The 24,407-nt window shown below is 52.1% G+C and overlaps 1 protein-coding gene across 4 annotated transcripts; it reads left to right on the top strand.

The window, feature by feature from the left end:
- The first annotated feature begins 214 nt into the window (after nucleotides 1-214).
- CCDC61 (coiled-coil domain containing 61) lies at nucleotides 215-24,342 on the top strand. 4 transcript variants are annotated; one of them, XM_007997274.3, is made up of 14 exons: nucleotides 215-282; nucleotides 8,388-8,546; nucleotides 8,831-8,913; nucleotides 11,435-11,592; nucleotides 13,135-13,296; nucleotides 20,724-20,934; nucleotides 21,021-21,103; nucleotides 21,728-21,897; nucleotides 21,991-22,066; nucleotides 22,384-22,523; nucleotides 22,706-22,784; nucleotides 22,961-23,018; nucleotides 23,796-23,868; nucleotides 24,009-24,342. In XM_007997274.3, the coding sequence occupies exons 2-14, from the start codon at nucleotides 8,399-8,401 to the stop codon at nucleotides 24,104-24,106; spliced, it is 1,539 nt and encodes a 512-aa protein (XP_007995465.3). In that variant the 5' UTR covers nucleotides 215-282; nucleotides 8,388-8,398; the 3' UTR covers nucleotides 24,107-24,342. The 4 variants fall into 4 exon arrangements, with proteins under 4 accessions (XP_007995465.3, XP_037847787.2, XP_007995463.3 ...); XM_037991859.2 differs by lacking the exon at nucleotides 215-282 and adding an exon at nucleotides 289-305; XM_007997272.3 differs by lacking the exon at nucleotides 215-282 and adding an exon at nucleotides 365-428.
- The last annotated feature ends 65 nt before the right edge of the window (nucleotides 24,343-24,407 follow it).

Below are 24,407 nucleotides of genomic sequence, written 5' to 3'. Positions count from 1 at the left end.
TATGACTGGCAACATTATTAACCAGTAGTGATTAGAGAAGAGCCCGACGGTAGGTGCTTCCCTCAAAATGGTTCGGAACGCCTCTTCCAAGTTAGCCAATTGGAAGCTTTGGAGGGCGGGTTCTCCTCTGGGGCGGGACAGAGTGACGGGTGTCTCTTTTGGCTAATGGAAACTTGGCTGCTTGTAAGCCATGACCAATCAGAAGCGAGAACGCAGGATCCTGGGGCGGGGCTGGAGCTTCGTCAGTTGAACCGCTCGCGAGGAGGGTTGCCAGTGGAGAAGGTGAGAGGCAGCCGGAGTGGCGGGTGCGCGGGCCATGGTGGAGGTCTTGGGGGGAGGGGAGGGGGTTCTCTCCGGGGAGAGTGGCCTGCGGTGGGCAGCTGACCCGGCCTTGTCGGAATCAGGAGGGAGGGTGCCCTTTAACAAGGGTAGGTGCCTGATTGAGGTGTTGTGAGACTGAGCGCAGCGTGTGAGTTGGGGGTGATCTGTGTATCGCAGGAGGGTCTTCAATGGGGAGAGTTGTAAAGCAGGAGACAGCAGATGGTAGAATATACAGATGCCCTTGAAATGCAGCGTGGCGATTTAGTAGGAGGTTTTAAGGCAGGGGGTCATTACAGCGCACTGTGATTTACAAGCTTTGATTTGGGTGAAAGTCGTGGGAAGAAGCAATATTGAGGAAGGGAGGGAAGGAGACCTCCAGGGATAAGGATGTACTTTAAAGAGATATGAAGCCCTATTATGCCTGTGGCGTTTACTACATGCTGTGCACCTGCCAAGTGTTTTAGGTGAATTAACTCTTAAACTTACTCTACTGATGGTTAAGAGTGTGGGCTGTGGCGTCGAGTTGAATCCCGAATTTGAATCCTGGCTCTGCCACTGATCTGTGGCTTTGGGCGAGTTGTTTAACCCTTCTGTGCCTCAGCTTCATCATCGGTAGAATGACCTCATCTCTTTCTATACCATTGGCTAGCTTCACCCTCTTTATCTAATGAGAACTCCCAGCTGTGTATTTCCAGCCTGGATCTCTGCCCTGAACTCCAGACTCATATCGTGGCCGACTCTTCTCTATTTGGAAGTTCATCTGACATTCAGACATAAACTTGTCCCAAACCAAACTTGAGGTTTCTTCCTTTCAACCTCCAAACCCAGTTGATGGCACATTCATCCTGCCAGGTACTAAGATCAAGAAGCTTGGAGCGTTCTCTTTGTTTTGAGACAGAGTTTTGCTCTTGTTGCCCAGGCTGGAGTGCAATGGCGCGATCTCGGCTCACTGCAGCCTCCGCCTCCCGGGTTCAAGGGAATTACAGGCGCCCGCCAATTGTTTGTATTTTTGGTAGATAAGGGGTTTCACTGAGTTGGCTGGGCTGGTCTCAAACTCCTGACCTCAGGCAATCCACTCGCCTCAGCCTCCCACAGTGTTGGGATTACAGGTGTGAGCCATGGTGCCCGCCTAGCTTGGAGTGTTCTTCATTCCTCCCTTTTGTCTCACTTATATATGGTCTAGCAGATCGCATTAGCTCTGTTTTCAAAACACATCCAGAATCCAACCACGCCTCACCAGCTCCTTTGCTACCACTCTGGCCTAAGTTGTCCCCTGCTCTTATCTGGTCTGTTGCAGTGGCCTTCCAGGTGGGCTCCCTGCCTCTCACTGTTAGGGGGATCCTAGTAGAACAGAAGTCAGATCAGGTTGCTCCTCCTTTCAAATCCTGTCCTGGCTCCCACCTTACACTGCAGAAGTCTTCACCATATCCACGAGGCCCCGACCTATTGGTTTCCTCCTCCTCCCTCCCCTCAACTCCCATCACCTCTCTCAGTCCCCTGGCTCACTCTGCTGCAACCATCCCGGCCTCCTTGCTGTCCTTTGAACATAATGAACACATTGCCATCTCAGGGCCTTTGTACTCGCTGTCCCCGAACGCACTGCCACCTCAGGGCCTTTGTACTCGCTGTCCTCTCCTTCTGAATCAGGTCTTCTCAGGTGTCTGCGTGGCTTCTCCCACACGTCTTTCAGGTCTCTGTTCAGATGTCAGCTTCACAGCCAGGCATTTGCTGACTACTCAAGCTAAAATAACTCCTGTCACCGTGTGGCCCCTCACTTGGTTTTATTTTTGTTCATAACACAACTACCTGACATAGATTATTATGAGTATTATTTTTGAGACAGGCTCTTGCTCGGTCACCCAGGCTCGAGTGCAGTGGCGCAGTCTCAGCTCACGGTAGCCACCACTTCCTGGGTTCAAGTGATTCTCCTGCCTCAGCCTCCCAACTGGCTGGGATTACAGGTGTGCGCCACCATGCCCAGCTCATTTTTACATTTTTAGTAGAGATGGGATTTTGCCACATTGGCCAGGGTGGTCTTGAACTCCTGACCTCAGTTGATCCGCCCAGCTCAGCCTCCTAAAGTGCTGGGATTACAGGCGTGAGCCACAGCACTGGGCCTATTATTATTATTATTATTATTATTACTACTACTTATTTTTTTTTTTTTGAGATGGAGTCTCACTCTGTCGCCCAGGTTGGAGTGCAGTGGTGTGATCTCAGCTCACTGCAAGCTCTGCCTCCCAGGTTCACACCATTCTCCTGCTTCACCCTCCTGAGTAGCTGGGACGACAGGCACCTGCCACCATGCCCGGCTAATGTTTTGTATTTTTAGTAGAGACGGGGTTTCACCGTGTTAGCCAGGATGGTCTTGATCTCCTGACCTCATGATCCGCCCGTCTCGGCCTCCCAAAGTGCTGGCATTGCAGGCGTGAGCCACCGCACCCAGCTTATTGTTATTTTTTGAGATGGAGTCTCCCTCTGTCACCCAGGCTGGAGTGCAGTGGCACCATCTCAGCTCACTCAACCTACACTTCCCAGGTTCAAGTGATTCTCCTGTTTCAGCCTCCCAAGTAGGTGGAACTACAGGTGTACACCACCATGCCTGGCTATTTTTTGTAATTTTAGTAAAGATGCCGTTTCACTATCTTGGTCAGACTGGTTTCAAACTCCTGACCTCAAGTGATCTGCCCTTCTCAGCCTCCCAAAATGTTGGGATTACAGGCATGAGCCACCGCGCCTGGCCCTCACATCAATTATTGTTGGTTTATATCCACTGGGGTTTTTGGACCTCCCCACTAGTGTGTCTGACTCCATGTGAATATGGAACCTGGCACCTGGAGGAGCACATGGTGTTTAAAAAGTGTTGCTTCTCCTGTACCATCCTCACCATCCTTCGGGGTCTCCCTGTGGTATGGGGCAGGGTTGCTGAACTAGGAGGGTCCTATGTGGGGTGGTGGGGTCAGAGGTGGGGGAATAAACTGGACAGATGGTGGCACCCAAGGGCAGAAGGAACCTTTAGTGTCTGAAGGAATTTGGAGGAAATGCAGATTCCTGGGCCCACCCCCAGGGTTTCTGCTTGTGTATGGTTGGGACCCGACCTAGGAAGCTGCATTTTCAGAAGCACTTGTGGTAAAGATTCTGTTCCCTGGCTATCACTGTGAGAAGCACTGTTAGCTGGTTTGGAGTTTGCTGGGGCCACCGTGGTGATGGAGACACCTCCTGACCCAGGCTGGGAGTTAGGGAGGGCTTCCTGCAGTGCAGGAGAGGGGACTGGAGCTGAGACCTGGAGGAGGACAGGGAATGAGCTGAGGGGAGAAAACCTTGGCTGTATCCCCAGTGCCTAGAACCCCATTTCCTGGCATCTCCCATTAAATTCACAAGCAGTCCCTGAAGATACAAGATGGATTAAAATGGCTCTGCCCTCACTGGCTCCTGGTCTGTCAGATAATCAACAGATCACGCAGATGGTACCAGGGAGTGCCAGACACTGTTTGAAGCACCTTATATACATTAAATAATTTAATTCCACAGCAACCCTGTAAGGTAGGAGCTCTTATTATTCCTACTTTACTGATGGGGGAAGACCCAGAGAGGGCAAGCGCTTTGCCCGAGGACACACGAAGGATAAAGGCAGCTGGAATCTGAACCCAGAAGTACCCAGCGTGCAGCATGTGCTATGCTTAAGGTGTGAGGCCGCATTTGGGTTAGTTCTGGGAGGAAACAGGAGGTGGTCAGGGAAGGGCAGCTGGGTAAGGGGAAGGAGGGCGAATGTTTCTGTCCTCCTTTGTGGGATCCTAGACAAGCCTCAGTTTTATCCTCTGTATAATGGGGATGGTCATAATACCCAGCAGAGAGCAGAATTTAGGGTGAGTCATTTCATTGGGTTAGTAAGTGTGCATGGTTCTTATCTAAGGCAAAACGCCTTTGAGAGACAGAGGGAGAGGGAGTCTGGATGCCCCAGGGGGAACTGTGGTGCCGCAGTGTACACTGTAGAGATTTCATTGCTTGGTTTCCCAGAGGGCTTTTCTGTCTCTACATTCCATGGGGACAATGTGGAAGGCTTTGGTCTGTATTCTGGGGCAGTGAAGGGGGAGTTCTATCCAGCCTCAATTCACCCACGTGGTGGGGAGGTGAGGTCAGAATGGGATCGGGAAGGGGGTCATCCAGGCAAGGCCACGTGTGTGAATGTGGGGCGGAGGTCTGCTGCAGGGGAGAGCCCAGCTAGGGTATGGCTGGGCTGGAATATGTGTTGGTGGTGGTGGGGAGCTGCAGAGTGTGGGGAAACAGCCATTAGGTGGGGGCTGCCAAGGGCAGTGATTTGCCCATGTCTGGTATGGGAGGTAGTGATGTAAATTTGTCTTTGGTGAGTGCAGCGTGGAGAGTTTTCAGCTCCGGCCCCGGGGTTAGAGCTGTGAAATCTGTGAGCTATCTGGGGAGAGCCATTTGGAAGGTGGAGCCAGGGGTGGTGATGTAACACTGGAGAGGAAAGGGGTCATCCTAGTGAATGATGAGAGGGAGAGAAATGGGGGCTGAAACACTGAGTTTAAGTGTGCCGGCGCCCTGATGTCATGAGGCCCGAGAACTGGGTCAGGTGTGTGGGCCAGGATGGGGCCTGGGGGGCAGCCGCACAGTGTTCGCAGAGATGGGGTGGTGACGTCATGGGTTGGTGAGGGCGGGGCCTCGAAGGCACCGCTGGGATGCGTGAGGTCAGGAAGGAGGCAGAGGCTGAGAAGAGGAGCTGGGAGAGGCTCAGGACTGGAATGAAATCAGCCACCAGGATGAGCCACTGGTCACTCCGAAGCAAGGACGGAGGATGCAGGTAGAGGGACAGGGTCAGCGGCGGGAGGGGAGAGGGGGCTCAGGGTCCGGGGAATCCTAGAAGTGGCGGTGGTGGTGGGGTCAGTGGGGAGGAGGGGTTGTTCAGAGAGGGCTCTCCAAAGGGAAGAGAAGTGGAAAATGTGTGTGTGGGTGGAGTGGGGGTGGGGGGTGGGGTTACAAGCAATTTGGGAGGGAACAGAATCCAGGTGAAATATGGGGGTGATGGAATACAGGCTGAAAGTGGGGTGTGTGGAGCAGAACCTTGAGCAAATATGCGGGAAGAATGCAGGTGGAATAACGGGGTGCATTGAAGTTCAATATGCGGGAGCCCTAGGAGACCGTGGTTGGCTGGAGGAGAGTGCGGCTGCCTCCCTGCCCCCAAATCTGGGAGAGCAGGATGGAATGAAGGGGCTTTGGACGGGAGAGATGGGGCTGGTTTCTGGGGAATGTAGCATGAGGGTTGGGCTGTAATATGCGGAGTGGGAGGTTCTGCAGAGAAGAGGGAGGGGGAGCCCAGAATTCCGTGGCCATCTGGGGGACAAGTAACGGGCAGCTGGGGTCAAGGAGGCCGTGTGGAGCGGGCACGGGTGTGGGATTTATTCCATCAGCAGTTACTGAGCGCTTAGGATATGCCTAGAGGAGGGGATGGGGCCGGGCAGCGGGTGAAGTTTGTGGAGGTGAGAGAGGTGTAAGTGTGCAAGGGGAATTGAGTTTAGGCAGAGTATTCGGGGGCTCAATGTCTGGGGTGAGGGCGGGGTGGAGGCTAAGGATAAGGCAGTGGGATGCCAAAGGGGCTGGTCTTCGCGGGGTGGATATGGGGAGTTTCTGCCGGGCAGTGGCGAAGCGGGAGTTGGCGGCGGGGATGCGGTGTGGCGCGCCCCCTTCCTCTGTGCGGTCTCCTCCCGGGAGTTGGGGACCACGAGTGGGGGCGGTGATGCTGTGCGGCTCCTCAGGTGTTCAGTTGCGTGGGTGCCTCCTACGCCTTGGTAACCCGGTGGCGTCGCCGCTGATTGGTTCTGGGAGCCGTGGGGGGTCGGTTGATGGGCGGGGTTTAGGACACCCAGTGGGGCGGGGCCAGCTCTGCCACTCACTGCATTGGGATCAGGGGATGTGGGATATGTTGAAATGTGCAGCAATTTGTTCGCAGCGAGATCGAGATTATTATTTTTTATTTATTTGTTTTTTTTTCTGAGACAGAATCTTGCTCTGTCACCCAGGCTGGAGTGCAAGGGCACGACGGCGTGCAGCAACCTCCGCCTCATGGGTTCAAGCGATTCTCCCGTCTCAGCCTCCCGAGTAGCTGGGATTACAGGTGCCTGCCACTACGCCCAGCTAATTTTTGTATTTTTAGTAGAGACGAGGTTTCACCATGTTGGCGAGGCCGGTCTCAAGCTCCTGACCTCAAATGATCCGCCCCCCTTGGCCTCACAAAAGTGCTGGGAGCCACCGCACCCGGCCGAGATAGAAATTATTAACCTGGACTTATGAACCACCAGAGAATGAAAGCACAATTGCCAGAGTGTGAATTTTCCAGGGGAAGGGGGTCCCCGAATTCATCAGCCCTTCCAAAGCACTCTTCTCCCAAATGAAGTTAAGAGCTGTGATCTAGAGAGAGGTGTCTGTCAGGATATCTAGGGCCCAGGCCATTGCCCTTGGGCCTCTGAGAAAAGAGATCTATGGATGGGCCTGGCGGGTGGTAATTTGGGAGCCCCTGAAATGAACTTGCAAAAGGTTGTGGGACTATTCATTTATCTGCGGAAGGCTCAGAAATTTCATTAGATTCTCAAAGGCTCAAGGACTCTAAAAAGGTTAAAAATCCCTTACCTGGAGTTTCAGGGATCATGTTTTTTTGCCTCACAATATTATATTTTCTGATATTAAACTTTATTTTATTTTACTTTTTGGGATGGAGTCTCTCTGTATTCAGGCTGGAGTGCAGTGGCACGATCTCGGCTCACTGCAACCTTCGCCTCCTGACTTCAAGCGATTCTCCTGCCTCAGCCTCCGGAGTAGCTGGGATTACAGGCATGGGGCACCACACCTGGCTAATTTTTTTTGTATTTTTAGTAGAGATGGGGTTTCATCGTTGTTGACCAGGCTGGTCTGGAACTCCTGACCTCATGATCCACCCGCCTTGGCCTCCCAAAGTACTGGGATTACAGACGTGAGCCACTGCACCTGGCCTGCTCTGACCCCCTTTTAAAAGCTTGGCTCATCCTACTCCAATACCCCCATCCCTCTTTCCAGCTTGACTTTTCTCCACAAATGTTTGCTGAGTGAATGAATGAATGAATGAATAATAAATATATAGTGATTATAAGACAATAAAGTAATACTAATATTAATCATGATTCTTTTGTTGGCAATCATGTATTTCTTTTTTTTTTTTTTTTTTTTTTGAGACGGAGTCTTGCTCTGTAGCCCGGGCTGGACTGCAGTGGCCGGATCTCAGCTCACTGCAAGCTCCGCCTCCCAGGTTCACGCCATTCTCCTGCCTCAGCCTCCGGAGTAGCTGGGACTACAGGCGCCCGCCACCTCGCCCGGCTAGTTTTTTGTATTTTTAGTAGAGACGGGGTTTCACCGTGTTAGCCAGGATGGTCTCGATCTCCTGACCTCGTGATCCGCCTGTCTCGGCCTCCCAAAGTGCTGGGATTACATCATGTATTTCTTTATTTCTTTTCTTTCTTTTCTTAACTGAGTTGGGGTCTCACTCTGTCACCCAGACTGGAGTGCAGTGGCAAGATCACAGCTCACTGCAACCTCTGCCTCCAGCCTCCCAAGTAGCTGGGACCACAGGCACACATCACCACACCTGGCAATCTTTTTGTATTTTTAGTAGAGATGGGATTTTACCACATTGCCCAGGCTGGTCTTGAACTCTTGAGCTCAAGCGATCCTCCTGCCTCAGCCTCCCAAAGTGCTGGGATACCAGGTGTCAGCCACCGCGCCTGGCTTGGCAATCATGTATTTCTAGTATCCAGCATGTATTGGACACAGCAGCCTGCAGGTCACAGTACCAAGTGCTTTTATACATATTGCCCAGTGTAATCCTCACAACAAGACCACGAGGTTGGTGCCGTGGTTATACCCATTTTCCAGATGAGGAAACTGAGGCACAGAGAGGTGAATTCACTTTCCCAGGATGCCACAGCTGGTAAATGATGGAGCCAGGATATGAGGCCTGGCCTTCCAACTCATGAGCCTGGGCTCTCAGCTCCTCTGGGTTTCTTTCTCATCCGCTTCTCCAGCAACCTTGACCATGGACCAGCCGGCCGGCCTGCAGGTGGACTACGTCTTCCGGGGTGTGGAGCATGCTGTGCGGGTGATGGTTTCTGGGCAGGTGCTGGAGCTGGAGGTGGAGGACCGGATGACGGCTGACCAGTGGCGGGGCGAGTTCGATGCTGGCTGTGAGTGTGCCTGCCTGGGGTGGGCTCACTTTTCCTCTCCTGGGATCAGCTTCTCCCAGAAGATGAGGCCACCCTGAATCCTGCCCACCCGCCTCTTCTATGTGGTTATAAAACCCACCAGAGAGCAGAATTTAGCTCCAGAAGCTCCCCAGTGTGGGGAGGGATGTAGGGCTTGGTGTTCAAGCCAGAGACACTGGAGTTGAGTAGAGTTGGAGAGCTTAGATGCGTTACCCTGGGGCTGGGCAAGCCGTCAGACCTCAGGAGAGACTTTTCTCCCCACCCAGTCATTGAAGATTTGACTCACAAGACAGGGAACTTCAAACAATTCAACATCTTCTGTCATATGCTGGAGTCAGCCCTCACTCAGGTAGGGCCCCGGTTGGTGGGTGCAGGTGGGAGGGGGGTTCTGTCTTCCAGGTTCCTGGGGGGTTGATGCCCAACTGATGTGTGTCAGACCCTCTACCTCTTCTTTCATTGTGGGAAGAGGGCGATCGTTTTCTTCTTTTGCCAAATGTAAATGGTTCATTTTGAATTTAATGATAGTTATTCTCATGTAGAAAATTCAGGTCACAGAGAAATACAAAGAAGAAAGTAAAAATCACTCCATCCCTAATACTCGCTTCTGTTAATATTTTGGTGAAAATCACTCCAGCCATTTCTCCGTGTCTCTATTTGTTTCCAAATACATGTGTGTATGTATGTGTGTGTGTGTGTATGTATTTGCAGACCTGTAATTATATATAGTTTATCTATTTTCCAAGGTATTCTGCAACCTGCTTGTTTTTGTTTGTTTGTTTATTTGTTCTTTTGAGATGGAGTCTCGCTCTTGTTGCCCAGGCTGGAGTGCAGTGGTGGGATCTGAGTTCACTGCAACCTCCGCCTCCCAGGTTCAAGTGATTCTCCTGCCTCAGCCTCCTGAGTAGCTGGGATTACAGGCGCCTGCCTCATGCCTGGCTAATTTGTTGTATTTTTAGTAGAGATGGGGTTTCACCATGTTGACTAGGCTGGTCTGGAACTCCTGACATCAGGTGATCCTCCCACCTTGGCCTCCCAAAGTGTTGCAATTACAGACATGAACCACTGTGCCCAGCCTAAAAGTAATAATCGGGGGAAAAAAAGAAGGTTAGAACTTAGAGTGACAGGATTGAGTGGTATTTAGATATCTTTTTTCTTTCTTTCTTTTTCTTTTTTTTTTGAGGCAGAGTTTTTCTCGGTTGCCCAGGCTCAGTGGCACAGTCTTAGCTCACTACAACCTCCGCCTCCTGGATTCAAGTGATTCTCATGCCTCAGCCTCCCAAGTAGCTGGGACTATAGGCGTGCCCACCATGCTCGGCTAATTTTTGTATTTATTTATTTATTTTTTTGAGACACCGTTTCTGTCACCCAGGCTTGAGTGCAGTGGCACGATAGTGGCTCATTGCAACCTCTGCCTCCCAGGTTCAAGCAATTCTTGTACTTCAGCCTCCCAAGTAGCTGGAATTACAGGCATGTGCCATCATGCCCAGCTAATTTTGTATTTTTAGTAGAGACGGGGTTTTGCCATCTTGGCCAGGCTGGTCTTGACTTCGTGGCCTCAAGTGATCCACTTGCCTCGACCTCCCAAAGTGCTGGGATTACAGGTGTGAGCCACCGCGCCTAGCCTGGGACAAGCGATAGTTTCTTGAAGGTTAGTTGCAATGTGGAATCTGCATCCTCATCAGTGAACTTTTTGTATTGTTACATAAAATGCAAGACTTATCTTGCATTTTGCATGGATCTTTTTTTACCTGTGGATGACTTTGTAACATCATGCATTGGTCATTTGGAAAATCTTGGTTCACTAAGTTGTGCAGATTTTTCAAATGTTGACACATTGCCTTATATAGTATCCAGAAGTCACATTTGTTAATATCCTCACCAATCTCCCCAGAAAAGTCTGTGAACACCAAGAAGCTATCAAACACCCAGTGGAAGATACAGGTTTTCCAAAATTCTAATTTTAAGTGGAAAGCTTGAATTTTGTTATTGGCAAGACATTCTGTTAGCTGTTTCTCTTGAAGTGACAGGCTCACTTTGTTCATTTTTGAGAAAATGTCTGCCAGATAGCCGAAGTCTAAATAACCATAGTTTTGTCTGTTAGTGTTTTTTTTTTTTTTCAAGTAAAAATAGTGTTCCATGAAAAACGGCTAATTTAGCTCAAAACTCAGATGCAGAATCGCTTTTTCCTGAGACCATCGTCATACTTTGGCGTGCACAGAAGTACTTGATGTGTACTTCCCATTTTCTTGCACAACATAATAAAGAGATGTGTCCTCTAGGAGCTGGATTCAATAAAATTAATAATTTTTACTGCTTCATCGAGAACATTCCGATGTTTCATTTCCTGTGTTTTATGGTTGATTTGCTTATTTACTTGTTTATTTCTCTTGCCCAGCCCCCCGCTGAGACTGGGGAGATACAGTAACCTCCAGTGCCATTCGGTGCCAGGGGCTTGGTTTCTGCTAAGGCACCAGCAGTTTTTCCCACCATTGCTTTTGTACCATTTGCACACATGTCAACACAGTGCCAAAGACAAATGACATCTTTGTATTATTATGAAAGTAGCTTTGACCTCAGTGGACATCCCCGAAAGGGTCTCGGGGACCCCCCCAGGGATCTGGAGACAGCACTCGGAGAGTCACAGGTCTAAGCTGTTCTCTGTGGTTAAGCATTTAGGTTCTTTCTGGTTTCTCCCTTCGATGAAGTCCTTGTGTCTGCCCTGGGACGGGGCCATGTTGATCACCAGCCTTCTCGTAGGAAATGCTAGCCCGCCTAGAAAACAGGAAGGGCTGTGGCCCAGGTGTGTGCTAGGTGCCCTCAGTGTGGTGGTGGCGGGTGCCATGGCAGCTCCTCCTCTCCTCTCCTGACAGAGTAGTGAGTCAGTCACCCTGGACCTGCTGACCTACACAGACCTGGAGTCCCTGCGGAACCGCAAGATGGGGGGCCGCCCAGGCTCCTTGGCCCCCAGATCGGCCCAGCTCAACTCCAAGCGCTACCTGATCCTCATCTACTCTGTGGAGTTTGACAGGTGGGGAGAAGGGACTGGCTTCAGGGCCAGGCTGGTGGGCGGGGTGGGAGAGCGTGTGGGTGGATCTTAGGAAGTCCTGGCACCCAGGCAAGGTGACATCAGTTAAGCCTGGCCTTGGGAATCTCACCTGTTGGGATTTGTATCATTTAGTATTGTGTTTGGCTACAAGTAGCAGAATAACCATCACCAGTATCCTAAACAAACAATGCATCGCATAACGAGATGTCTAGGTAGGTGGCTGCCACCTGTGCAACAGTTCACTAGGGACTCAAGCTCTTCCTTTTTTTTTTTTTTTCCCCTCTTACCATCGTTAATGTGTTGGCTTTTTTTTTTTTTTGAGACGGTGTCTCACTGGGTCACCCAGGCTGGAGTGCAGTGGTGCGATCTCGGCTCACTGCAAGCTCTGCCTCCTGGGTTCATGCCATTCTCCTGCCTCAGCCTCCCAAGTAGCTGGGACTACAGGCACCCACCACGACGCCCAGCTAAATTTTTGTATTTTTAGTAGAGATGGGGTTTCACCATGTTATCCAGGATGGTCTCGATCTTCTGACCTCGTGATCCACCCGCCTCCACCTCCCAAAGTGCTGGGATTACAGGCGTGAGCCACCGCGCCCGGCCAATTTTTGTATTTTTAGTAGAGACGGGGTTTCATCATGTTGCTCAGGCTGGTCTCGAACTCCTGGCCTTAAGTGATCCTCCCGCCTCAGCCTCTCAAAAGCACTGGGATTACAGGCATGAGCCACCGCGCCCGGCTTGGCCTTTTGACTTCATCTTTATCTCTTCATGGCCACAAAATAGCTGCTGGATCCTCCAGACATTACATCTATATCAAGGCAGGAAGAAGAGGGACAGGGCTGAGTTTATTAATTGCATCTGCTGTTTTTATCAGGAAAAGAAACGTGTTCCCAGAAGACTCCCAACAGATTTCCTGTAATATGTGACCAGAAGTGGTCACATGCAAGGGATGCTGGGAAAATGAATATCTGGCTTTCTAGCCTTTATAGGGGGAGGCAGCAAGGGAGTTGGGAATGGCAGTTGTGTAGCTGGGTGACTGTGTCTGCCCCATGTGTTGGTAACCACTGGATTTCTTAGTGGGAAGTTACCAATCCTCTGTGAATAGCATCTCATGAGGCTGTTAATCACAATGGCCCACCTTTTCCCAGCCAAGCCAGGGTCACCCAGGCCAGGCCAACCAGAATCCCCCACTGTGGCATCTGAATTAGGATTGTGTTTGGCTGCAAGTAACATGATACCAGCATTCCCTTCATCAGCAGTGTGCGACAAGGAAGTTCCCCCAGACTACACCAGCGCTGCCAATCCCAGTGGTTTCCAAATTGTTATATAAGAGACTTTCAGAGGTGGTGACTGGAACAAGGGGTCTGGGGACAGGAAGGGGCCTTGAGGATGTGCTCATAAGCCCCTAGGATGGTGCAGTTTTTGGAATTGTGTGTTTTTGCATTCTGTGGCTCTTAGAGGCTGGTGTTTACCCTCAGGTGCATTCTTGGCCTCTGAGATGCCATGGTTCTAATCCCCCCTCCTCAGGATTCACTACCCGCTGCCCCTCCCGTACCAGGGCAAGCCAGACCCCGTGGTTCTGCAGGGCATCATCCGGTCACTGAAGGAGGAACTGGGCCGCCTGCAAGGGCTGGACGGCCAGAACACTCGGGACACCCGGGAGAGTGAGATCTGGCGCCTACGGGAGCAGTGAGTCTCGGAGGGGTGGGCAACTGGGGCGGGTGGGAGCCCTGGAGCCCTCCCATCATGCACTGCAGGGCCCATGCCTGGCCCTGTGGGGCGGATGACTGTCCTTTGCCCACCATGTATTTATTCATTTTTTTCTGAGACAGAGTCTTACTCTGTTGCCCAGACTAGAGTGCCGTGGTGCGATCTTGGCTCACTGCAGCTTCCTCCTCCTGGGTTCAAGGCATTCTCCTGCCTCAGCCTCCCAAATAGCTGGGATTACAGGCACGCGCCACCATGTCCGGCTAATTTTTGTATTTTTAGTAGAGAAGGGGTTTTGCCCTGTTGGTCAGGCTGATCTCAAACTCCTGGCCTCAAGTGATCTGCCCGCGGTGGCCTCCCAAAGTGCTGGGATTACAGGCATGAGCCACTGTGCGTGGCCTCTGAGCCCCTCTTCTGTACCTTTGTGTTGGGTGGTGCTGGGGACATAGCGGTGACCAAGTCTACCTTGGCACTGCCCTCCTGGGACTGTCAGTCCAGGGATGGAGGCAGATGTGTTTGCAGACAGTGAAGGCTCAGAGTGGGTGGGGGACCTGACCCTGCCTGGAATGGGAGGGGTGTTCTTGGCAAAGGGAGCAGCATGTGCAGGGGTGTGGGGAGGTCGAGCTCTGTGTAGGTGAATCCACCTTCACAGGGTGCCCCTTCTGTGCTAGCTCCCTCCCTGCCACTCACGTGGTGCCCAGCCCTGGGGGAGATGGGTGCTAAGTATATAACCACCTGAGTATATCATTACAGATGGAGATGCCTGGGGCAGGAAAGGGAGCCTGTGCCATGCGAGGCTGTCACAGGACTCCACTGGGGTGTGGGATGGGTCAGGCACAGGGGCTGGGGAGGTGTTGCAGGCAGAGGGAACAGCCTGGGCAAAGTCCTTGTGCTAGATGGGAATGCGGTGAGAACAAGGGAATGAATGAAGTGAAAGAAGCGAAGGCTTTTGGCCTATGTATTCATGCCTGCCATGTGCTCGGTTCTGTTGGGGAGATGAATCTAGGGCTTGATCGCTACCGGGGAGAGGCCTGGCTCATTGTGGACTAATAATATTTTTAGTAATAATAACACCAGTAATTAATGATTATTGAACATTTAACTGTATGCCAGGGCTGCTCTGTGCTTTATGATTGAATTCATTTTATCCTCACAGCCGCCCTATAAGGTAGGCACTGCTATTACCACCATTTGACGGAGGCCCAGGGAAGTTAGGGACCTTGGTGCAGGTCACACAGTGGGTAATATGGCTAGGCTGGACCTTAGATCCAGGCAGCCAGCGCCGAGCCTCTGTAGTTTTCCCAGCTGTTTGCAGTGTTTGTGGCTGCAAGCCCAGGACAGAGCTCTAAGTGCTGACCGGGAAGACCAGTCCTTATGGGAGCTCACAGGGCTGGGGAACCCCGCGGGTCTTCGGAGGAGCTCACCTGTGTACTGCTGGGCCGAGGAAGGCCTCAGTGGGGAGGCCAGAATTTATCCTCAGGATCTGCTCTCAGGCTGTGTGTGTGTGTGTGTGTGTGTGTGTGTGTGTGTGTAGTTGGGAGGCCAGAATTTATCCTCAGGATCTGCTTTCAGGATGTGTGTGTGTGTGTGTGGTAGGGAGGCCAGAATTTATCCTAAGGATCTGCTCTCAGGCTGTGTGTGTGTGTGTGTGTGTGTGTGTGTGTGTGTGCGCGCGCGCGCGCGCACGCTCTCTGTCTCAGGTGGTGTGTGTGTGTTTCTAGGTTTGTGTTTCTGGATGTGTGTTTCCCAAGATGGCCACAAGGTGGCGCCCTCCACCCTTTGGAACCAACCACAGAAGCCTTGAGATCCCAACGGTGCTCAGTGGCTTCTCTTCCTCTTCCCAGCCAGGAATTAGGGAGTTTGGAAAGGTTCTGAGATTTATTCCTTCATTCAGCCAACATTTATGGAGTTCATGCTGTGCCAGGCACACTGCCTGACACTGGTTAATGTTTATTATGCTAGACATGGTTTAAGCACTGTGAACAGATTCTTACAGCCTAACAGGCTGGCATTCTTATTATCGTCCCTCTTCACAGATGAGAAAAGATGGCCTGAGGCTCAGAGGTGTGAAGTGAAACTGCCCAGGGCCACCCAGCTTGTTAACAAGTGGAATAGAGTTGAATGCAGTATGCCCGGCCATGCAGCCTGGGGTCCTGTGCAGTGAACCAGACAGGTGGAGGCTCTGCCCCCAGAAAGGTGGGATCCACATGGGAAACGGACACTCCTTTACATGCCAGGTCTGCCAGGGTTGGTGCTAGGACAGAAAGGTACAGAGGGCTGGGAGAGCGGAGAACGTCAGGGGCAGGTAGGCTTCCTGGATGAGTGGAGTGGTTTTTGCCAGGAGAAGAAGGAGAGAAGGTTCTGGGAGGTGAGAACTGCATCTGGCTGGAGCCTGTGGGAGAGGGAGGCAGGAGGTGAGGAAGGGAGAAGTCAGGTGGGTAGGGGCCGAATAGAAAGGAAAGCTCCTTTTTGGAGAGTGTGGGGAACCACAGATTTTAAGAAGGATTTATTAGGAAAAATTCCAAGCACCACAAAAGTAAACAGTAGTATAATTTGCACGTACTTGTCCCCTAGCTTCAACAGTTACCCACGTTTGCCCATCTTGTTTGAGGTACTGCCACCCCCTGCCCTGTAGCAAATCCCAGTCTTCATATCTCCTCTGTAAAAGCTTCAGTGTGTATCTTTAACATACAAGGATATAAGTGCTGTCATCACATCCAACAACATTAACAAAAATTCCATCATGTCATCTGAAACCCATTGCATATGCGTTCACACTTACACTTCTCTGATCACCTCTCAAGTGTCTTTTTTGCAAGTGGTTTGAATTCGTCCTGTATCTAAATATGGCTGCACATTGCAGTTTGTCGAGGTCTTTCTTTTCTTTTTTTTTTCCAGTCTTGCTCTGTTGCCCAGGCTGGAGTGTGGTGGTATGATCTTGGCTCGCTGTATCCTTGACTTCCTGGGCTCAAGCGATTCTCCCACCTCAGCCTCCTGAGTAGATGGGACTACAGGCACATGCCATCATGCCCAGCTAATTTTCATATATACATATATTTTTTAATAGAGACAGGGTTTGCCCATGTTGTCCAGGCTGGTCTTGAACTCCTGAATTCAAGCCATCCACCTGCCTCAGCCCCCCAAAGTGCTGGGATTACAGGCATGAGCCACTGAGCTTGGCTGATGTATTTCTTAAATCTCTTTTAATTTATATCCCCCTCACCATGCTACTTATTTGTGGAAGACATCAGGTTATTTGTCCTGTAGAGTTTTGCAGTCTGGATTTTGCTCAAATTTTCCCTAGCAAGCATACTCAGATGGAAAAATGAAAAATAGATTTTGCTGATTATATCGCCATGATGTGTTTCATGTCCTCCTCTGTCCCCGGTACTTGCAGTGAAGTGGTGGCTAACCCTATATAGGTTTAATCACATGTCGGGTAGGTTTTGGCAAGATGCCTCCTTTGGTGGTGTTGAGACTGATGGTTTCAGCTGTTGAGAGCTGGCTCCCTCTTTTATAAAGTTCTCTTCCACCTTTCAGCCAGTGCAATGGTTCATTCTGGATATGCACTCAAATTGCCCGGGAGCTTTGAAAAATACCAGCGCCCTGGCTGCCCTGTAGATTCACCATTTATTTTTATTTTTATTTTTATTTTTTGAGACGGAGTCTCACTCTGTCACCCAGGCTAGAGTGCAGTGGCCGGATCTCAGCTCACTGCAAGCTCCGCCTCCCAGGTTTACGCCATTCTCCTGCCTCAGCCTCCCGAGTAGCTGGGACTACAGGCGCCCGCCACCTCGCCCAGCTAGTTTTTTGTATTTTTTAGTAGAGACGGGGTTTCACCGTGTTAGCCAGGATGGTCTCGATCTCCTGACCTCGTGATCTACCCGTCTCGGCCTCCCAAAGTGCTGGGATTACAGGCTTGAGCCACCGTGCCCAGCCTCTTTTTATTTTTTTGAGACCGAGTCTCGCTCTGTCACCCAGGCTGGAGTGCAGTGGCATGATCTCGGCTCACTGCAACCTCTGTCTCCTGGGTTCAGGCAATTTTCCTGCCTCAGCCTCCCGAGTAGCTGGGATTACAGGCCTGTGCCACCACACCCAGCTAATTTTTGTATTTTTAGTAGAGACGGGGTTTCACCGTGTTGGCCAGGCTGATCTCGAACTCCCGACCTCAAGTGATCCACCTGTCTTGGCCTCCTAAAGTGTTGGAATTACAGGCGTGAGCCACCGCGCTCGGCCTATTTTTCTGTTTTTAAAAATTCTGTGAGCAGTGAGGAATTCCAGGGCAGTCCCTGACTCCTCCAGACACACACATTTACACCTGAATCTCTGGGATGGGACCCCTCCGTCCTGCCCAAGAGTCCCACTACTTCACTACTTAACTTTCCTGTTGTGAAATATAATACGCCCCAAAGAGTATAAAATATAAATGTACAGTTTCACAAATTATCACAAAGTCAGCGCCCATGTAACAACTACCCAGGTTAAGAAATCCAGGCCGGGCGTGGTGGCTCACGCCTGTAATCCCAGCACTTTGGGAGGCCGAGGTGGGCGGATCACCTAAGGTCAGGAGTTTGAGACTAGCCTGGCCAACATGGTGAAACCCTGTCTCTACTAAAAATACAAAAATTTAGCTGGGCAGAGTGTGCATGCCTGTAGCCCTAGCTACGCGGGAGGTTGAGACGGGAGAATCACTTGAACCCAGGTTCAAGGTTGCAGTGAGCTGCGATCAGCTTGGTGTGACAGAGGCAGACTCTGTCTGAAAGAAAAAAAAAAAAAAATGAAAGTAGTCATTTTCCCGTAGCCTCTGCATGTCTTTTTCCAGGAGAGACCCTCTTGCTCTAACCATGCTCCCAAATGCACCTAATCTCACTCATTTGATTTGCTTATGGTTTTGCCAGCGGAACTACGCATCCCTAAATGATATAATTTAGTTGTATCTCTTTTTGCACTTAATTTAATTTAATTTTTTTTTTTTTTTTTTTTTTTTTTTAAGAGAGAGAGTCTCACCCTATCACCCAGGCTGGAGTGCAAGTAGTACAGTAGTGCAGTCACGGCTCACTGTCACCTCAGACTCCTGAGTTCAAATAACCTTCCTGCCTCAGCCTCCCCAGTAGCTGGGACTACAGGCACATGGCACCATGCCAAGCTAATTTTTTTTTTTTTTTTTTTTTTGGAGACGAAGTCTTGTTCTGTCATCCAAGCTGTAGTGCAATGGCACCATGTCAGCTCACTGCAACCTCTGCCCTCTGCCTCCTGGGTTCAAGCGATCTCCTGCCTCAGCCTCCTGAGTAGCTGGGATTACAGGTGCTCGCCACCAGACCCGGCTAATGTTTTTTTTGTATTTTTAGTAGAGAGGGGGTTTCACCATATTGTCCAGGCTGGTCTTGAACTTCTGACCTCAGGTGATCTGCCTGCCTCGGCCTCCCAAAGTGCTGGGATAACAGGCGTGAGCCACTGTGCCTGGCCACAAGCTAAGTTTTGTAGAGATGGGGATTTGCCCAGGCAGGTGTCAAAGGCTCTTAGGCTCAAGCTATCTGTCTGCCTTGGCCTCCCAAAGTGCTGGAATTACAAGTGTGAACCACCACACCTGACCTACTTATATGTCTTTTCTTGTGATGAAAATTTTAGTTTCTAGGGATAATAACATATTTATTTGCTTTATCTTAAACAATACCAGTGTAATTACTAATAATTGAATTTTGAATGAAGTTTACGATTTCCAGGGCCAGGTGCAGTGACTCATGCCTGTAATCCAAGCACACTGGGAGACTGAGGCACGTGGATCACCTGAGGTCAGGAGTTTGAGACCATTCTGGCCAACATGGTGAAACCCCTTCTCTACTAAAAATACAAAAATTAGTCGGGGGTGGTGGTGGGCACCTGTAATCCCAGCTACTCGGGAGGCTGAGGCAGGAGAATTGCTTGAACCCGGGAGGCAGAAGTTGCAGTGAGCTGAGATGGTGCCACTGCACTCCAGCCTGGGTGACAGAGCAAGACTCCATCTCAAAAAAGAAAAAAAAGATTTCCTCATAGTTCTTTTTGGCCTTAGGCTATATCCCACTTGCTCAAATGATGTGTTTTAGTTACCTCCTATAATTCTCCAGTGTGCCACCAACTTTGATATAGAGTCAGGTCTGTTTGGGCCAGTGTCTTTTAAAATTTTTGGGATGGCATTTGTTAAAATTTAATTAATTAATATAAAATATTTTTATAGTTCCAAAGTCAAAACTGAAAAAGAGGGTACATTCAGAGAGGTCCAATTTCTTAAAAAAAATTTTTTTTTAAAATTATCTTTACTTCTGACTTTATTTTTTTGAGATATGGTCTTGCTTTGTCTCCCAGGCTGGACGGCAGTGGCACAATCTCAGCTCACTGCACACTCTGCCTTCTGAGTTCAAGTGATTCTCATTCCTCAACCTCCTGAGTAGCTGGGATCACAGGCATGTGACACTACATCAGGCTAATTTTTGTATTTTTAGTAGAGACGGGGTTTCGTCATGTTGGCCAGGTTGGTCTTGAACTCCTGGCTTCAAGTGATCCACCTGCCTTGGCCTCCCAAAATGCTGAGATTACAGGCATGAGCCACTTTGTCCAGCCAGAGAGGTCCAATTTCTGTTCATTTCCCCCTTCCCCATAAATAATCCTTTTCCCCCATAGATTTTGGTTTATTCTATTATATAATTTTGAAAATATAAACATGTAATTTATAATTCTCCTTTCTTTTACAAAAAGGGACATTCTGAACATACTGTCTGCACCATACTGTGTCACAGCAGTCACTCGGTGACAGGACGTAGAGATCCTCTACTTTCCTCTTTATAGTTTTGTGCGACTCAATTGAGTAGATGTATTAGAAATTCAGTTAGTTCTGTTTTGACGTACATTTTGGTTATTTCTACTCTTTTGCTATTACAGATTGTGCTGCAATGAATAATAGCCTTGTGTATACACTTCCTTAAGGAAGGGTTTTGAGCGTGGTAGTTACCTGATCAAATGTGTATTGCAGAGGATTTCGTGACTGGGAGACTGGCCTGGCAAGGTGGGAGGAGGAGGGAGGCAGTGCTAGGCTTTCAGGGTGTGGACAGATTGATGAAATCGTTTAGAATTGGAACTCACATGGCTGTGTTCCCACTCCTTCACCCGCACCAGGGGAGGAGTGTGTGTGCGTCCTGTGCGTGGTGGGGTCATGTCTTCTTTGTGGGGTAGATGGGGGTGATGTGACCACATCCCTCCTCACACGTCGATAGGGGAGATAATAGGAGCCTGCCCCTCCCCATGGGGGCAGTTGAGAGTGATGGAGCCCTGTTCCCCCTTCCGGGGAGGTGAAATGATGAGGCGTCCCACCCCCATGGAGTAGTGGGAATGGGGCCATGCCTCTCTCTCCAGCGCTCTCTCCCCGTCTTCCCCAGGGTGTCGCACCTGGCGTCCGAGAAGCGGGAGCTGGAGGTGCAGCTGGGCCGATCGCGCGAGGAGGCGCTGGCCGGGCGCGCGGCTCGCCAGGAGGCCGAGGCGCTGCGCGGGCTGGTGCGCGGGTTGGAGCTGGAGCTGCGGCAGGAGCGCGGGCTCGGGCACAGGGTGGCCGGCCGTCGCGGCCAGGATTGTCGCCGTCTGGCCAAGGAGGTGAGCATCGGGGGCCCGGGAGCGGCCAGCGAGACGTGGACCTCGGCCTCAGCCTGGACCTCCGCGCCCCTCTCCCCTCCCGGCAGCTCGAGGAGGCGAAGGCATCGGAGCGGAGCCTGCGCGCCCGGCTGAAGACGCTGACCAGCGAGCTGGCATTGTACAAGAGGGGGTGAGCGGCTAGGCCTGCGGTGCTCTAGGGCGGATGGGCGGGGCCGAGAGGGGGTGGAGCGTGAGAAGGCGGGGCGTGAGGGAGGTGGGGTGGGGCCAGGTAGGGTGGAGGGGGCGGGGCTGAAGGGGAGGAGGGGCTTAGCGGAACCCATCTGGAGTCCAGACGGGATTCGGGTGCGGTGGTTAGAAGGTGGACCCGGGCTGTGAGGAGATGCGCAGGCTTGGGGTGGCGTTCAGGAGGGACTGGGAAAGGGATCGGGCCCTAGGGTCTCCAGGTGCGAAAGGGTGCGGCGCAGCAGGTGGGATCAGGGTGAGGTCTGCTGGCATTTATGGGGTGGGTGGTGGAAAATTGGGAAGGGTTTCCGGGGAGTTATGGAAGACTCCGGAAAGAAGGGTCTGGTGAAGGAGGTGTGTTGAAAGGATGTAGGGAAATGACAGAGGGGTGTTTTAGGAGTTTGGGTGTGGTCTAGGGGGAGGATATCGGGGGCGTAGTGGGCCCAGGAGTGCACGTCTAGGAGCTGATGGGGTAGGCCTGAGGGTTCGGAGAAGGTGCAGTCGGGTAAGAGTCTCGAGATTGAGTTTGTCGGGGCGGGTGGGAAGCTGACAGCTGCCCCTGTGGTCTCAGGAGGCGGACTCCGCCGGTGCAGCCGTCCCCGGCGCGGGAGGACCGGGCCTCATCGTCCCGGGAGCGCTCCACGTCGCGAGGCCGCGGCGCTGCGCGCTCCTCATCCCGGGAGAGCGGCCGCGGAAGCCGGGGTCGGGGCCGCCCTGCGCGCCCCTCGCCCTCACCCACAGGTCTGTGCCCCTGCCCTGCGGTGGGGAGGGGACCACTGGCGCTGCCAAGGCCCGTCGCAGGACCCAGCCGCCTCCTCTCCCACGTCGTCCTAGGTGGTCGCGCGCTCCGCTTCGACCCCACGGCCTTTGTGAAAGCCAAGGAAAGGAAGCAGAGAGAGATCAAGATGAAGTCAGTGCCGCTTCCTCCCTCACCTGCCCCTGTCCCTGGCCCTTGCCCGCTCCCGGGCGCTCATCTCTCCACGCCACCATCAGTCCCCATCTCCTTCCACCTGCTCGCTTCTCGCCGGATACCCCGCCTGCTTTGCCTGCTCCGCCTGCTGTGCCTTCCGTCCGTCCCACCTCCTCGTCTGTGTTTCTGCATGCTTTCCGCGCCTAGGCTCGTCACCTTGGGCGGTCGCCGGCGTGGCTGTGACCTTTTGGGGCGCAGCGACATCCTTGCCCGCAGGAGGTGGCGTACAGGCCAGCATCTCCTTTCTTTTTTCCTAGGCAGCAGCAGCGGAACCGATTAGGCAGTGGGGGAAGCGGGGACGGTCCGTCTGTCTCCTGGTCTCGCCAGACACGGCCCCCTGCTGTCGTGACTGGCCGAGGGGACGCCCCTAACCGCTCCCGAAACCGCAGCTCCTCAGGTAACCGGCCTGGAGCTCGGGGCCGCAGGGCTAGGCGGAACTGCGCGGGGGTGGGAGGCACTGGGCGGGGCCGGCGGGCCGGGAGGGGCGGGGATGGGCGGGGCTGGGCGGGCTGGGAGGGCCTGGGAAGCCCTGGGCGGGGCCAGCGAGGGCCAGAGCTCACGCCCTCCGTCTCCCTCTAGTGGATAGTTTCCGCAGCCGCTGCTCGTCTGCCAGCTCCTGCAGCGATTTGGAGGATTTCTCTGAGTCGCTCTCCAGAGGGTAAAAGTTGGACATGGGAAAAGGATCACCTCAAAAGGGTTTCTGGAGAGACTATAAACAGTCTTCTTCAGGGAAATTGGGTGATGGAGCCTGGGGGCCTTGAAACCACAAAGGTCGGGGAGGTGGGAATACTAGAGCCTGCGCACCACTGGTCCTTGGTTACTTCTTTTTCTCAGGGGTCACCGCCGCCGTGGGAAGCCTCCCGGCCCAACGCCCTGGAGTGGGTCCAATACGGTGAGTAGAAGGGGTAACATAAGCCACTGGAACACAGCTGTCCTCATTTGCTGTGATTCCTTCCTGGGGATCAGGGGCAGAGGCGACTCTGAATGCCTGTGCAACAGGGGCTTCTTTTGTGTAAGAGTGGCTCTCGCTCTGTCCTTCAGGCTGGGGTGCAGTGGGGCAATTGTAGCTCACAGCAGCCTTTAACTCCTGGGCTGGAGAGACCCCACTCCTACGGAGTAGCTGGGACTAGGCTTTTTTTGCGGGGGAGGGTGAGGTTGAGACAGGATAAGGGGATAGTATTGTCTCTTTATGTTGCCCAGGCTGGTCTGGAACTCCTGGCCTCAAGCCATCCGTAGCCTCCCACAGTACTGGAGTTACAGGCTGGGCCAGCGCACCTGGCCTGGGAACAGCATGTTTTGAGAGCATTAGATTGGAGAAGGAATAATGAGGGGCACGTGATGCTCTTCAGGGCTTTGGCTTCTCACGTCAGGTCTTGAAACCTGACTCCTCCTCTTACCAGCTGTATGATTCAAGGCAGTTCTTTAGCCTCTCTGTACCTTAGTTTTTGTTTATCAGTTAACCAGGGATGGTAATGGCATCACCTCACATGTGAGGTGAGGAGGGCTCTGTGAGGACATTAGGAGGTTATTTTGCATATAATGAATACCCAGTAGATGTCAGGCCTTATTTTTCCCCAAGGTCCTTAGGCTCAGGATTTCCAGTGGGATTTAGGGGGACAGGAATAGAGGGATGGTGGCTGACCCCCTTTCCTACCTTCCCCATCACCAGAAGTCCACCCCCGTGGAACGCAGCCACCATCAGAAATCTCTGGCCAACTCTGGGGGCTGGGTCCCCATCAAAGGTGAGCCTGGGACTCCACATCCCCTCTCCCGGCCCCAGGACCCGTTGGAATGGTAGTGGGGGCAGTGTTATATTGGGCCCAGGAACTCCCTGGGGCTTCAGGACCCTCACAGCCCCCCATACCCCCACCTGCTCTCACAGAGTACAGCTCGGACCACCAGGCGGCTGACATGGCCGAAATAGACGCACGCCTGAAGGCCTTGCAGGAGTACATGAACCGACTGGATATGCGGTCATGATGTGGAGAAGGGGTACTGCTCCTCCATTCCCCACCCACTTGCTGGGTATGGCTTGGGGGGTGGGGCCAGGGTAGCCTCCAGCCCTGCCCTGGCCCCACCCCGGCCCTGCCCCTCCTGCTGTCTCTGTGGTCTCAGGTGTGTGAGGCTCTGACTCTGCCCTCTCCCCAGGCAGTGCATGCTGGGAAGGAGGATGTGTGCATTTTGTAAATAAACATATTTGCCCTGGGGGCCCCTCAGCTTATGACTAAAGGTTGAGGGTGGAGTGGGGAGAAATGTGGAGGAAGAGAAATTAGGGGGTATA

The sequence above is a fragment of the Chlorocebus sabaeus genome, chromosome 6 (genome assembly GCF_047675955.1).
Source record: "Chlorocebus sabaeus isolate Y175 chromosome 6, mChlSab1.0.hap1, whole genome shotgun sequence".
NCBI classification, from domain to species: Eukaryota; Metazoa; Chordata; class Mammalia; order Primates; family Cercopithecidae; genus Chlorocebus; species Chlorocebus sabaeus.
This window is presented reverse-complemented; position numbering and strand designations above follow the sequence as displayed.